At 33.5% G+C, this 15,755-nt stretch overlaps 1 protein-coding gene across 1 annotated transcript in view; it reads left to right on the top strand.

The window, feature by feature from the left end:
• Window positions 1-15,755, top strand: part of LOC123560888 (sushi, von Willebrand factor type A, EGF and pentraxin domain-containing protein 1-like) — an 87,162-nt gene that overhangs the window by 52,455 nt on the left and 18,952 nt on the right. Inside the window, exons 11-16 of the mRNA XM_053516825.1 lie at window positions 37-216; window positions 765-944; window positions 3,712-3,888; window positions 7,527-7,691; window positions 10,136-10,312; window positions 14,999-15,175. Coding sequence (XP_053372800.1) covers window positions 37-216; window positions 765-944; window positions 3,712-3,888; window positions 7,527-7,691; window positions 10,136-10,312; window positions 14,999-15,175 — 1,056 coding nt within the window. The remainder of the gene's footprint in view (window positions 1-36; window positions 217-764; window positions 945-3,711; window positions 3,889-7,526; window positions 7,692-10,135; window positions 10,313-14,998; window positions 15,176-15,755) is intronic.

The following is a 15,755-nucleotide window of genomic DNA, read 5'->3' as shown; positions in this document are numbered from 1 at the left end:
TAAGATACTTGCTTTCTATTAACATTTTTTTTGCAGACTGCGGGTCGTTATCAACTCCATCAAATGGAAATATCTTATTGCAACAAAATGATACATCATATGGATCTAATGCCACAATTACGTGCCATGATGGATACACTGTGGATGGCCCAGAAAATATTGTGTGTGAGAAGACAGGAAATTGGAGTAGCTACTTAACACATTGTCAGATTAACGGTAATTAATGTAAAAAAAATTTTTTATTTCGATTGCATATGCATAGATTCAAAATTTTTATTTCGATTGCATAAGCAAGATTTAAAAAATGCTGTTTTGCAAAGTTCATAAAACATGTGTGAATAAATTGTGCGGTTTGGAATCGTTTATCTGTATGCGTAGCTGATCAATTGATATATTTATGTATTAGCAGACGCGCGTTATTATATAAAGGGATTTACTCAAAATACGTGTAAAAATGTTCGTATTTAAATCTTAGCAATCATTTTGATGTACTTATTTTCTGACTTTAGCTTATGTTACATTGTGTTTTTGGAATATAGTGATGAATTCAGTTGCTTATTTCCCTTAGTATCTTTAGTTTTAAACTTTTACGAGAACAACATTAAATATCTTTTTTAAGATTCAAACTGCCTTTGTTTTCATAAATGGTTTGATGGTTGATTAAAAAATAATGAATCCTGTTACGTTAAGTTTTAATCTGAGTTTTTCTGATAGTAGTCTTATGTTCTAACATTTCCAATGGCGCATTTTCTCTTTAATCACAGATTGTGGGCGGTTGCCACAGCCGACGAATGGCAAACTCGTTTTTGCTCAAAACATGACAACATATGGTTCTAATGCTACATACACCTGTGATGACGGGTATCACATTAATGGTTCAAAGACAATACAGTGTGAAGCGTCAGGAAAATGGAACACTAACGAAACACATTGTCAAATTAAGGGTAACAATATCTAAAGTGTACTTTTCAAAATAAATCAGTTTCGATGAATTTCATTAAAACCCTATAGTGACAGCTTGCAAATGATTTATGTATGACATCGGGCGCCTACACAACACAACTTTTTTCATATTTCCATATTTTTTAGCATGGTTGTGCATTTTATTCGGAATAAATGGTACAAAAAAGCTTTAAGCTAATTAGTCAGTAAAGTATAATGAATTCGGTCAATGTATTTTTCTTTGTTGTGAAGGACAGAAACGAAACTTTTTTTAACCTTGTAAATGTATCTTTATTAGCGGAATATATTCTTTACGCTTGAATTAATCATTCCAAAACAGCCAAACTTGTATATATATATATGATAAAAGTAAGCATATGATAAATTAGTTTGTTGATAAATCGTATCTCCTATATCCAGGTAATAGGTGCTGCAGATATTGTTATCTTGGTTATATTCGTGTAATATTATATTCACTAATATTCGAGAATATCGATAGAATTATCTTGAAAAATACGAACTGTTAAGTGCGAATTGTTAACAGTGTGAGTACCAGACCAGAAAAATATATTATCGGTAATATGAGAACCATGAAAGCCAGTGGGAAAATATATTATCCCATTTCAATAGCCCATTTCTCACCTGAAAGCGCAGTTCTGCAAATGGTACTATGAAGAATGAACCGGTCACATTCTCTTAATGTTTCTTGTCTCAGATACATGTATTTTATGTATACCTTCACGTTTATACAAATGCTTTGAAAATCTTATCCATTGACCAGCGGAAAGTTCAGGTATTTAAATGAAGGATATAATTATTATATGCTTTTCAGTTATCAACATGCTATATTAGTTCGTCTCAAATGTTTCTAAATCTTGTTAAAATAATGAAAATATAGCTGCCTAAACTTATCAACATATCCCTCGTTCTATTTGGAAACATAAGCAGCAGTCCGATAACATCGTAGCGACAAAACACATAAGTTAAAATGAGTTATTCCTACAACATAAAGGTATTTATTCAAGTTTAAATAATCTCAGAAATAGGTGGAATTAGCCAAGCTGTATTACAAAACTTATATATCCATATTCATGCATTGTTTATTATCGAAAGCCCGCCCGCTTAGCTCAGTAGGTAAGAGCGTTGGTCTACGGATCGCGAAGTCGTGAGTTCGATCCTCGGGCTGGGCGTATGTTCTCCGTGACTATTTGATAAACGACATTGTGTCTGAAATCATTAGTCCTCCACCTCTGATACATGTGGGGAAGTTGGCAGTTACTTGCGGAGAACAGGTTTGTACTGGTACAGAATCCAGGAACACTGGTTAGGTTTACTGCCCGCCGTTACATGACTGAAATACTGTTGAAAAACGGCGTTAAAACCAAAACAAAGAAACAAATTATTATCGAAATGATTGAAAAGTTTTTTTTTATTCTGTTTTCTATTTACAAAAAATAGGATTGATCTCACAAGCCGTTTACTTCTGAGGACAATATTCTGTATTGGCTTGTATAGATGAATTGTTTGCTAATGAAAGCTTCGTATACATACATTTTAGCATAACGTTATGAAACCTTGTTCCTGGTAGAAAGATTTCGAATATTTTGGATGTTCCTAAAATGTGGATATATGTCTAAGGAGTAATATCTAACAAAAGAAATCAATTTATATCAATCCACATTGCAACTTACAGGGCCGTAGGAACAAAAGGGACCAAGGGGAAGGGGGCGCCTTCCCCGTCCCAATAATTTGACCGATTATGGTAATTATCTTAGCAATGAATTATTTTTGACAGCGAGTCCATTTTAGCTGTGACCTGTCACCAGACATGCAGTTTTACAATTGTATTGTTAACCTTATTAGTGTCAAATCAAAAAGAGAATATGTGAAAAATGATAAAAAAGCCTTAGAAAGCGTTTTTCGGACCCATGCCCAATGAAGGGGGGTTTTATTCTTTACTCATTATACTGTATTCATTTGAAAACGTTGAAATACGGAGTATATTGAATAAAAATTGCAGTGGTAAAAGTGTTCTTAAATGCTCCCATAATGCCCAAGAATGCAGGAAATGAAGCGCTGAATTTTAAAATTTTCAGGGGGAGCATGCCCCCGGGCCCCCTACCTAGTCGCCTGTTTTTCTATTTCAGCCTTTTAAACAAAAGCTTATTGACAACCCTGAATACTGTATTCATTAGATCTGGGTCTGTTATAGTTCCGCTGGTTTTTAACATGTGTGCCCCTCCAATCTGAAAATGCTTCCTACGGGCCTGTCTGTATGTATGAAGGCAGCAATACATTGTCAAATAAAAAATGATGTTAGAAATATTGTATGATCTACGATTTTTGCTTGATTATTAACAATAAAATTTGATATCGTTTGTGTTTCAACATTTAAGACACTATAGCATATAAAGATGTATTTTCTGCCATATATATACAACTTGGCTTATTCTGTGAAGGCGTAAAAATAAGTATTTGTTTATTAATGTATTCCAAACCAAAATATTCTTAACAGGCCTCAATGCCTTATCAAAATTCAGTATATAATTGAAAAAGGACGATACAAATTTTAGCATTTATTATTTCTGGCTGTGAAATTGCTAGTGTTAAAAATCCCGTGATGTGAAATTAACCTTTTTCAAAATATTAGTACTTTTTACTGCAACTATATATTAAGTCACGCATATGTTTTATCGGCACCATGCATAGCGTTTATTGCATTTTGTATTTTATTCTGTAAAGTGACTATACACTGCATATTGGTCTTAGATTGTGGCAGGCCTACACCAGTACAAGACGGTTTTATAGAGACTCCAAATGGAACAAAATTTGGTGCTGTGGCCAACATTTCCTGTAATCCTGGATATACATTACATGGAGACAACTTTACAAGGTGCTTGGCGGATGGCACTTGGGATACCTATTCTGTAAACTGCACACTGAATAGTAAGGAATAAGTTTATACAATACTTATTACTGACTGTATAATTTTACCCCCCATGAAAATTTGTTTGAGGGGCTATTCAGTGTCTGTCCCTGACTCTGCCCTACACCGTCCCATCCGGGAATCAGTAGAGTAACTCAAAATATATCTCTCTCTTGGATCATTACACAAGTTCGCATTTCAAGTATCATACTTGATTTGGTTTTGAAAAATATATGTGCTCAAATTTCCAAATGAAACAATTTCTTTCAATATTTCTGAAATCTGTCAAAGCATTTGATTTAAAGATTTGAGATCATAATACTTGTTTACACAACAAGTTCCGTAATCCTGCCTGTTATACAAACAAATAATTCCCCTTGTTTACTTAGATAATTTGACAAAGTGATGTTGTTGTTTTTTTTCAATTCTTTGTATAAAATATGTTGCATTTGAATTTGATAATAGATCATAGGTCAAGTACACATATCCGATCTAATAAGTCCGACTTTTGTCTTCTTCTTTTTTAACTCTGAAAATGGCGGAAAGTTAAATTTATTGTTTCGACATCCTGCCCATGCATTTGTTTGAAACTACACTCAAACAAAAATTTGAATTATTAGTTTACATATTAACTTCCATAACTTTGCTTTTTGGCTCACCTAAAAACAGAGTGCTCAGGGTGAGCTATTGTGATCGCTTACCATCTGTCGTTCGTCCGTCCGTCCGTACGTCTTCCGTCCGTCCACACTTTCCTTTAAACAACACTTCCTCCAAAACCATCAGGCCAGTTTTGATGAAACTTCACAGGGATGTGTTTTGGATAGTCTCATTTAAAATTGTTTATAAGATTGAATTTCATACAGAACTCTGGTTGCAATGTCAATCGAAATGGAAACTTTACAAATCTTCTTGTCAAAAAGCAGGTCATAGAGCTTTTATTTTTGGTATGTAGCACCATCCAGTGGTCCTTTACTAAATAAATTTATATATATATTCAACAAAACCACGGATCTATTTAGAATAATAGTTTTTTTCCCAGTTTTGTATCACTTTATTTCATTACAGTTTTAATCTTATTTTTAAACGCATTTGAATATAACATGTTGTTAGAATGTTTAGGTTATGCTGTTGTTAAGATTATAAGTAACCTTCCCGGATGAGACTAGTATTGCATGGGAAAACTTTATTCAGTTGTTGTTATTATTGTTATTATCATTATTATTATTGGTGTTGTTGTAATTTGAATATAGCTCTTGGAATTGAGTTCGGATCTAAACAGGCTGAACGAAAGTACCAAATGTTCACTAAAACTCGAATATGGTCTAGTCTGAAGAATAAAAAAGGGTCAAAATGTCTAAGATAAAGCTATTCTGTTCAGTACAACTCAAAATGGACAAGCTAATTTATTATAATCATATGATAATACTACACCTGCAGTTACTATGAATGAGTGAATTGATAAAACAAAGGTAGGAAAATGATATGCTTATGTAATACCACACGCCATTTTTCAGGGTGTACATAAATGAAATATTGCTTTTGCTCTGTCCGTCCGTCCGAGTAAGTTGAGCATTTCAGGGGCGTAGGGACGATTTGACAACTGGGGCGGCGAAGGGGGGCGGGACGAGGAGGAGTATTCAGGCCAGGTCCAGGAATATTTGACTTGGGGTGGGGGCACCAGTCTAGAACGAAGACATCTCTGTCAAGGCTCGTAGCGCCGAGTGCTGGTAGGTACGGGAGGGGAGCCTCTGCCCATGTTAATAGTTTAGGGTCTTCCCACTGGCAATTTTTGAAATACAGGTATGAAATGTTGCCCTCTGGTGCATTTACTAGTGAGGGTAATGTCCTCAATTTATTGAGGGGTCAGGGCGTTCTCCCCATGGAAATGTTTTTAATACAGGCATGTAATGTCGGCCTCTGATGCATTTTTAGGTCTAAATTTAGTTACTCTCTGACTTAGAACAAAAGGTATCAGTTAATTCTATTAATTCCATACTGCTTATTGGAGAGTTTCTTTCGCTTGTACATTATAACAAAAGGAATAACCAATTAAGATCCGTCACACTTTATTTCTGATCAATAACTCGAGAACCATTTGATCTAGAATCTTCAAACTTCATAATTTTATAGATGGGAGGGCTTCTAGAGTAGACGACCCTATTGATTATGGGGTCACTCCAACTGAGGTCACAGGGCCCGGAACACGGAAAACTGTTTATGATCAATAACTTGAGAATCACTTGACAGAGAGGGTTTAAATACAGAGTAGATGATCAGGATTGATTTTGGGAAGACTTCATCAAAGAACAAGGTATCAGGGGCCTGAGCCTAGAATGTTAATATTTTATAAGATGCCTTGACATGCAGAGTAGTTGATTCCTATACATTTTTAACACTCCGTCAAAGGTCAAAGCTACAGAAACCAAAACATGGAAAATGGTGTCCGATCAATAACATGACAACCATTTGGCACAGAACTTTCAAATTTCATAGGATGGTTGGACTTACAGAGTAGGCGATCTATATTGTTTTTGGGGTCACTTCGTTAGAAGGTCGAGGTCACTGGGAACTAAACATTGAAAGCCGTTTCAGACCAATGACTTAGAAAGCAGTGGACCCACAATGTTTAAAGTTTTAAGGATGATTGTATATTCAGGTTACATGAACCCTAATGAATTTGGGGTGACTCATTTAAAGTTCAAGATCACAGTTGCCAGGACAATCAATCTGTTTCCAATCAGAAATATAAAACAGTTCATTTTTTTAATATTTTAATATTAAAAGAGGTACAACAAAATGTTTTAAGAAAAGTTGATAGAAAATAACAAAATCTACATTCTGCCTCTTTATCATAGATCTTTATATTCCTTAAATAAATCGCAAACAGAATATAAAAAGAATATCTTTATTTTTTAAACAGTGCTTAAAGTGATTGACAACCTTTAATCTTAAATAGAACATTTTGGACAGTTATGATAGCACACTCTAGGGTTTTACACTTGGGTTTGAGTCAGCCTCTGACACAAAGATATATAAAAGGATCTAACGTATTTTCTTTTGAATATATCCATATACTTTTTCTTTTCTATTGAGATATTTTTGTTTTGCCATTCTTGAAAATCTATAAATAGCAGCAGTTCAGATCTTTTATATCATTATATTAACCGAACAAAAACTGAATTTAGCCTTTAGTCTGTAATTTAGGCGATTTTAAACAATAATTATGGCATTTGCACTATACTTTTTTAAGAAGCTTCTTGTATATGAATATTTCATGACGGCTAGTTTGAATTTACTATAAATAGCACCTTCTGGTTCCCTATTCTTTAAGAGATTCCTCTAAAGTATAGCTACAGAGCATAATGTACAATTGTATAATGTTTGGTACTTTTGTTCGGCTTGTGTTGATAAGACCTAAAATCCAGAATTATCACATAGCCAATATAGGCCTGTGCAGTTTTATACTCAGTCTGTTATGCGGCCACAAGTTTTATAAACTGGGTTTCTGATATCTAAATAGTTTGCCTTTGAAATGTAATAAAAAGTATCAATTTACGTCAGTTTATTTACTTTGAGAATGAATATTTTGTTGTTCCTGGAAACAGAAGATATTTTAACCATAATATATTTTTAATAATATATTTTTATTTTTTAATAGAATGTCCGGCAGCAAATGATACTGATCATGGTTCAGTAAATACAACCTTTCAATCACATGTTGTGTATAAGTGTGAAACTGGGTATACATTACATGGCCATGAGAGTTTGTTTTGTCAACTAAATGGTACCTGGAGTGCTGAAACGCCAACATGCAAAATAACAGGTTTGTTTGGTTTTTTGTTGTTGATTTTTTAACATGTTGAATAATAGATTTGACAAATTTTAATGGTTTATATCTGCAGTCATGTGTAATATTTATATATGAAGAAAACGTAGTTTCTTTCATTCTGTGTTTATGGAATATCGGCAAAGGTTAATACACTTTCTTACGCTAGGAACATTTTTCTGCAATGTAGAATTTGATTAAGCACTGAATTTTCAAACTCCAGAATATACTTACTTGCTCGACTGATTTGAAACAAGAGCACCAACTTTTGGTCTCTGTATGATAGAAATATTATCATATGCATGTGTTTTTATGATATTTTCTAAGTCCAAAAGTGGCCATATTTCTTGCAAAATGCAGAATGGAGTTATGTTTCTTAATGTACAGAGGCAGCCTTTGATGGTGAAATAAGTGTTGCAAGTTTTAAAGCAAGAGCTTTAATAGTTTAGGAGAAAATCTGAACTAAACACAAACCTTAACGAAGAAATCTAAATTTTCTAAGTCCAAAGGGGCTATAATTCTTGCAAAAAAACTATGTAGAGTTACGATACTTGCTGTACAGAGTCAGCTTTTAATGGCAAATAACTGCTCTAAGTTTTAAAGCAATAGCTTTGACCGTTGAGGAGAAAAATTGACATCAACGCCAAACTTAATCAAGAAATGTTTCTTGCTTTACAGAGTCAGCTTTTGATGGTAAATAAGTGTTGTAAATTAAAAAGCAATAGATTTGATAGTTTATTAGAAGAGCTGACCTAAACATAAAACCAGGCAACGCTGACGCAGACACCGACACCGACGCCGATCAAGTGATCAAGTGATGACAATAACTCATCATTTATTTTCAAAAATTCAGATGAGCTTAAAATTGAACCTCAAACAATATAATATAATGGGTGTCCATAGAATAATCACAATTTCCAATAACATTTTCTCGAAAAGTTTTTTTTCCTACAATGTATATTTTAATGAAACGTCGCACAGGCGTAAATAAACATATAATATTTGATTTGGTGAAATAAAATGTACCGGTAAATTTTTTCGCTCCACAACATTAACATGCACTTATGGATTATATAATGCAACAATGTGCCAAAACATGATCTATGCTTATCGGTTAAAGGTTAAGGTCACTGTTTAGATAAAGTAAAAAATTACCACTCCTTAATTTTTAATTGCATTGAAGAATTTCATTACTACACAGTATTATTCCCCATACTATGACTGTGTCGCGCACATGGCCTATGGTTGCCGGTCAACGGTCAAGATCAAGTGAAATTGTTTACGCTCCATAACTTTTTTGTGCGTAGATGATTATTTTAGTACTGCACACAACAAGTACTTCCGATGATGAGACAATGTGTCGCGTACATGATCTATGTTTGTAGGTTAAGGGTACTATTGAAATTGAAGTAAAAATAGGTGTTTTGTTTCTAAGCTCCTAAGTACCATGAAGCCGTTTTAATTCTACCACTGTCGCCAAAACCGAACACTAATAAAGTTTTCCACCGGTAGGGGACTTTTGTATTGCCGCTGTAATACTCTTTTATTTTGTTATATCCAATTTTACATTTCTTTGCACGGAATCGTTAATGGAAATTTCGTCCATAGATACCCTTAGTTCATGACTTAGACATTTAATGTCCACTAAAACTTGAACACGATCATGAAGACTATATACGCATTAGTATTATGCTTTTACTTTCAAAAGTTTACTTTGAGTGGAAATTACCTGTCTCTTAGATATATTTGATACATAAAGTATTTAGAGAAAAGTTTACATTTTTATATGCCCGGTGTCCGTCCATCCGTCCGTCCGTTAGCAATTTTGTGTCCGCTCTGTAACTCTTGAACCCCTTGAAGGATTTCAAAGAAACCTGGCACATATGTTCACCACACTGTGGCGGCGTGCAGAGCGCATGTTTTGGATGACTCGCCTCAAGGTCAAGGTCACACTTAGGGGTCAAAGGTCATTTATGACTTTGCTTTGTGTATATTGCTCTGCATTTCAGTGCTCTTATTTTTATTTGGCAGATCACTTTTTGTTCTCTTACAATAATTTGTTTAATTACTTCCCTTTTTTGTTACTATAAATAGCTTATTTTGAAACTTTTTTTATTATTAGCCGTAGGGAAAAACCGAGACCAATTTTCTGTGGTACAACATGGATGGTACATCCAATTTTTAGATGTATTTTGACATAACTTTACTGGTAAGAATCTTTTTGTAGACTTAGATTTTTTTTTGAATTTCTTCTTTTTTGTTGTTCCTGTCCTTTGGGCTTCAACAGTCAAGTTCTTTAAACTTTGCTTTCATCCTATGATGTAACCCTTCGGGCGTATATTACCCCGCTTGGCGGCGCTCTTGTTGATTGTATTTACTGTTGTGTCAGAAGTCAGACTTATTACAACTGATCATGATAACCATGCTTGCGCTTCTTTCAGATTGCGGAAACTTAACAAGCCCGGAAAACGGACAAGTTAAGCTTAACAGCAGTAAAACAACATTTAATTCTACTGCCACATTTACATGTGATACTGGCTATGAATTGACTGATGAGAGTCTTTCGATATGCAATGCCTCTGGTAACTGGAGCAGTATCCCGAGTTGCAGAATAAAAGGTATTTCTAGCTTTCTTATCTGAGAAAAGTGTCAATAGAGATGCGTTACAATGGAAATTTCGCTTGTTCAAATACAAATGAGTTTGTCCATAAGAAACCTGTATTAGTGACATAATATAAATACTGCATCATAAGTAGTTCAAAATTTTGGAAAATTATTTTTTTATGTTCATACTGAAACTTTTAAAATATATATATATATATATATATATATATATATATATATATATATATATATATATATATATCGAAATACAGCTATCTAAGGGGAATTAAATTCTAACATATTTTCCAAATAAGTGATATTTATGTTGTCATGGAAATTTCAAAACACCTATGCATCTTGAAATGATTGAAGTGAGAGAAAAAACCCTAAAATATTCTGTTTCAGTGAAATAATTCTAAACTGTTCCTAAATACTCAAATTTGTGATGTTTGTAAATGATACGCTTTAAGATACGATTTGTTGCTTTAACGACTTGACTCGAAAAGACACGTCATGCACAGCGCCGTCATTCTATTTCATGACATTTATTTCTCATTACATCTCAAAATGCCTTCGGTGACTTACCTTCAAATCATTAATATCTTGAAAATGTGAAGATAATCACTTCAAATTTTCAGATCATGGTCAGCTTTTAACGAGAATTTTCAAGAATTCTCTCCCTTAATTATTGACTGTGTTAAGCAATTCCCTTCATATTGGATTGTCTCCTTTACATTAGCTAAAGTCATGACCTAAGTCAATAATTCTTTGTCATGGATTTTGCATTGATCTAAAATTTTGCTTTGGGTTATACATGGAAATTAAGGTCGCATGTTACTCCATAGAAAGTACAAAACATGTAGCCAGTTTTTATAAATTATGTCGTTTATAGTAGATTCATATAGAAACATTATTCTTGCAAAGATATAAAAGATTTCTGTAAAAAAAAAAGAAACTATTATGTTAGCTTATGATATTGCGAAATTCGTGTTGTCATGTAACAGAAAATGAAAACATTAAATAATTCTTTTCTTTTCTTTTCTTTTGAAACGTTGAATGTCGCTAAACATTGAAATCCGAGAATTATTTCATAAACGAGCTTTCCCACAAAAACTTGCATAATAGTTTTTCCTCGAGAAAAACGAAACTTGTGTGAAGATACATGTACATGTATTCCGATTTTGTTTGAATGTACTTGTCCATATAACGGTACTTTGTTTAACTTTCACGCCTAGAAGTTTACTCTTAAAACGTGATAAAATAAAGTAATAAGCTAAACAATACTTATTTGACAGGCAATGGCAAAAAAAAAAAAAAAAAAAAAAGAAAAGAAAAACAGCAATTTAACAAACTTAGAAAACACACATGTTAGTAGAACACGCTCACACATGTTTTATTAACTGGCCTTGATCCTAGGTTTTCCATAGAAATCAAGGAAAGAAAGAATCTATTAATTATGAATCAAGTTTCTGATTTTTCTTATCAGCATTGGTGTATGTGTATCACTGAGATCCGAACTCCTCTTTTTTTTTTAAATTAGCTCTGATTCACCTTGTCTACTTATCTATAGTGTCTAAGTTACCGTCTTGTATAATCATTGACATACATAAATCAAATATGCCACTCAGATATGTGTTTGTACATACTATACAATACACTCATGAAACCAAATTTATCCGTGTAAACTAAAGTCTTCAGCTGTAAAGGTGGCTATTTTGCATGCTTTCCACAAACAAACCGTGACAAAAATGTAGGTCGTACTAAAGAGATAATCCTACCGTGCAAACTCACGGAAAGCACGCTATTATAAATATTTTGTTTTTGTTTTGTTAAATGTTTTCAAGCTTGGATTTCATTTCTAAAATAGGAATGATATTGCGCGTCTGTTAATTTCACCCTTTCTTTGCAAAGCGTGGAAACCACGCTGTGTCTTTTGTTTAAATAAATGTACACATTCTCTCCCCCACTCACCAGCTTTCAAGGAGCGCCTAACTTGCAAATTACATCATTTCATAAGAAAACTATTCCTTGGCGTAGTTTTTCTCCTGTCATCGAATGTTTCAATATTCCAAAGATTTTAGCTTTCAGTCAGAAAAATTGTAATTTATGTTGATTCGTATTGTTCTCATAAACAGTTTGGTGAAAAATCAAAGCTCTGTTCTATTCTGTTCTGTTTATTTTTTTTTTCTATTGTTTACTCTGAGACAATAATTATGAACAGTATTATTTCAAAAGACTATATTGAATCGTACGTCAGTTGTTGGTATATGCAGTTCCGTAAATCGTTACATCGTTTAAGTTACATCAGAACTTTAAGAAATCCACATTTTTTTAACTTTTTTTTGTTGTTGCAAAAGTGAATAATCATTGCCATGCTGTGGTAAACGTTTTTTTCTTTCTGATTTTGTTTCTGTAAGTGATATTTTTTTCACTTTCACATATGAACCGAGATGTTATTTAGTATTAAATAATACTAATAGTGCATTGTTGCTAACTGTCCAACATTTAGCGATAAATACATTTTTCATAAAACACATGATGTTATTATTTGTCTCTAGAATTATTTTTGTGTTAAAGGATGTAGGAACGGATTTTTTCTAACGTTAAGATTTTTTTCATACTCTGAGAGCTTGAAGAACATTAGTTTCCAAGACAAACAAGAGAAGAAAAAACACAGGTCATCGACCTCGTTTTAATTTTATAGGGCATTTTCTTCACTCACTGTTTAAGCATTTCTGAAATTTTGTAAAATTGAAAAAATGGTGGTACTTTATAAAACATAAAATATCTCACTTCATGTTATAGGGATTTCAGGTCTTACAGGTTAATATGAATACCAGGTGACAGTATCATATAAGCATAAATGTCACCAACAAATCTCTTTTATTTGTACATGTTGACATAATTACGCCACCCACTTTATTTTCAATTGAAAAAACTTACTTAGATCTACAGAAAAAAAGAATCTGAAATTAAGATTTTTCAAAATATTTTGCAGCTTTAATGACACACACAAATGCTTCGAAATAAAAAAAAGAAAGAAAATTGAGGTCAACATGCATGAAAAAGATTTATTCAGAAAAGAAAACTGTTAAAAACTGGTGAATTTTGATATTTTTTGCTCTTTTTGTTTTCATTTATATTTTCTAGATAATATAAAGTTCTAGCTTGAAAACTTTTATTTTGATTATAGCTTATTACTATATGTATCAGTCAGGAAAAGATCAAAACCAAACCTGATCTACTTTAATAGAGATTTGAAAATACATACCCCTACCTCATTGTAAATTTTACGTCAATTTTAGGCAAATGCCAGGTCAAAATTAAGGGTGAAAATTGTTTTCTCGCAAAAAGTAGAATCCACTTGGTTAAATGGTACATATTTAGCCAGATTTTAATTATTAATTAGCACTAATTTTTGGCAAAGCTTTTGTTAGAAAGCAATATCCGAAGAAACAATTTTCAAAATGACGGATATCCTGAAAAAAAAAGAACGCTCGTACAGCCTAAAACCATTTTTAATTAGAAGTTGTAGTTATATTTTCATATTTGTTTTTTCTAAACGCACAATGTCAAGGTCAAGGTCACATTTAGGAGTGAAAAGTCATATGAGTGTGTTTCGTGTCCGCTCTGTAACTCTTGAACTGCTTGAAGGATTTCAAAGAAACTTGGCACAAATGTTCACCACACTGAGGCGACGTGCAGAGCGCATGCCCCCTTTTATACTTAGAACCCGCCTGCTTAGCTCAGTAGGGAGAGCGTTGGTCTACAAATCACGGGGTCGCGAGTTCGATCCCTGGGCGGGGCGTATTTTCTCCGTGACGATTTGATAAAAGACAATATGTCTGAAATCATCCGTCCTCCACCTCTGATAATTCATGAGGGGAAGCTAGCAGTTACTTGGCTATCATTTCAAGGAAAATGACTTTGAAACATATTTTACTTTTTCTAGGTCAATTACCAACCTCACTAGGTCAAGTCCCATAACTCTGACATGCATTTTGGCCAAATTATGCCCCCTTTTATACTTAGTACCCGTCCACTTAGCTCAGTTTGGAGAGCGTTGGTCTACAAATCACGGGGTCGCGATTTCGATCCCTGGGCGGGGTGTATTTTCTCCGTGACGATTTGATAAAAGACATTATGTCTGAAATCATTCGTCCTCCACCTCTGATAATTCATGAGAGGAAGCTAGCAGTTACTTGCGGAGAACAGGTTTGTACTGGTACAGAATCCAGGAACAATGGTTAGGTTAACTGCCCGCCGTACATGACTGAAATACTGTTAAAAAACGGCATTAAACCCAAAACAAACAAACGAACTTTTATACTTAGAAATTCATGATTAAAGTTTTGCGTGCAGGTGCATATAGCTATTACTTAAAAGTATATAGATTTGAAACTTATTTTTTTCTTTTTCTAGGTCAATTACCAACCTCACTTGGTCAAGTCCCATAACTCTGGCATGAATTTTGGCCAAATTATACCCCTTTTTAGACTGAAGAAATCCTTGTTAAAAATTTGTGTGCAAGTACATACAGCTATTACTTTTAGGCATATAGGTTTGAAACTCTTTTTTTTTGTCTTAAAACACTGTTCAAAAAATGCAAATACATGTAAGACAAAATGTGAAGAAAAGGTATTAAAGTAAATTTTCTAATATACATGTAATACTAATTGCTTTCGTAACTTAAATTTAAGACTGTGGCAACGTCACGGATCCTGCAAATGGATACGTAGACCAAACAAATGGAACTACATATAAATCTGTCTCAAAATTCCACTGTAATATCGGCTATACATTACACGGTGACAACAATACAGTGTGCACAAAAGACGGCAAATGGAGAATATATACTGTGACCTGTGTCATCAATGGTAAGTGCTTCCACAGTACTTGGTCAAGGAATACTTTGCTCCTATATTTTGCTAAAACATACATTTACTTGAGAAATAGAAACAATTTATAGCAAAACCGCGTTTAAACATTATTTATATACGATGGGTGGTTATACGTCGGGTGTAACAATGTTTGAATTTATTTTGAAAGAAGTATAACCGGTGGAGTGTATAAATAGTGTTAAAACACGGGTTTGCTAAAAATTATTTCGATTCTAATATGTCTTTTAATGTAAAATTAAGATCATGTTGATAGAAGTTTCTTCGTTCATGCATGGCTCCAAATGGTAGTCCGTCACGCTCCTTTGTTTATTCACGCTAGGACCGGAAATAGTAATACGCCTTGCATAAGAGTTCAGTTTGGGCGAAAATGATGGCGAATTATTCTGCAAAGCGAATACTCAACTCAACTCAACATGTGTGTTAATTAATAAAGACAATTGTGCATTGTGACATTTCGTCGTAAACATGCTATTCTGTAATTTTTTTAACAAATTTGAAAGCACTATTTCCCGATGCGTACACGGCGTTAAATATCACTTCGAAGTGACGTCAACAT

The sequence above is a fragment of the Mercenaria mercenaria genome, chromosome 10 (assembly GCF_021730395.1).
Source record: "Mercenaria mercenaria strain notata chromosome 10, MADL_Memer_1, whole genome shotgun sequence".
In the NCBI taxonomy this organism is placed as follows: domain Eukaryota; kingdom Metazoa; phylum Mollusca; class Bivalvia; order Venerida; family Veneridae; genus Mercenaria; species Mercenaria mercenaria.
The sequence above is the reverse complement of the archived record's forward strand: the minus strand, read 5'-3'. Positions and strand labels throughout refer to the sequence as shown.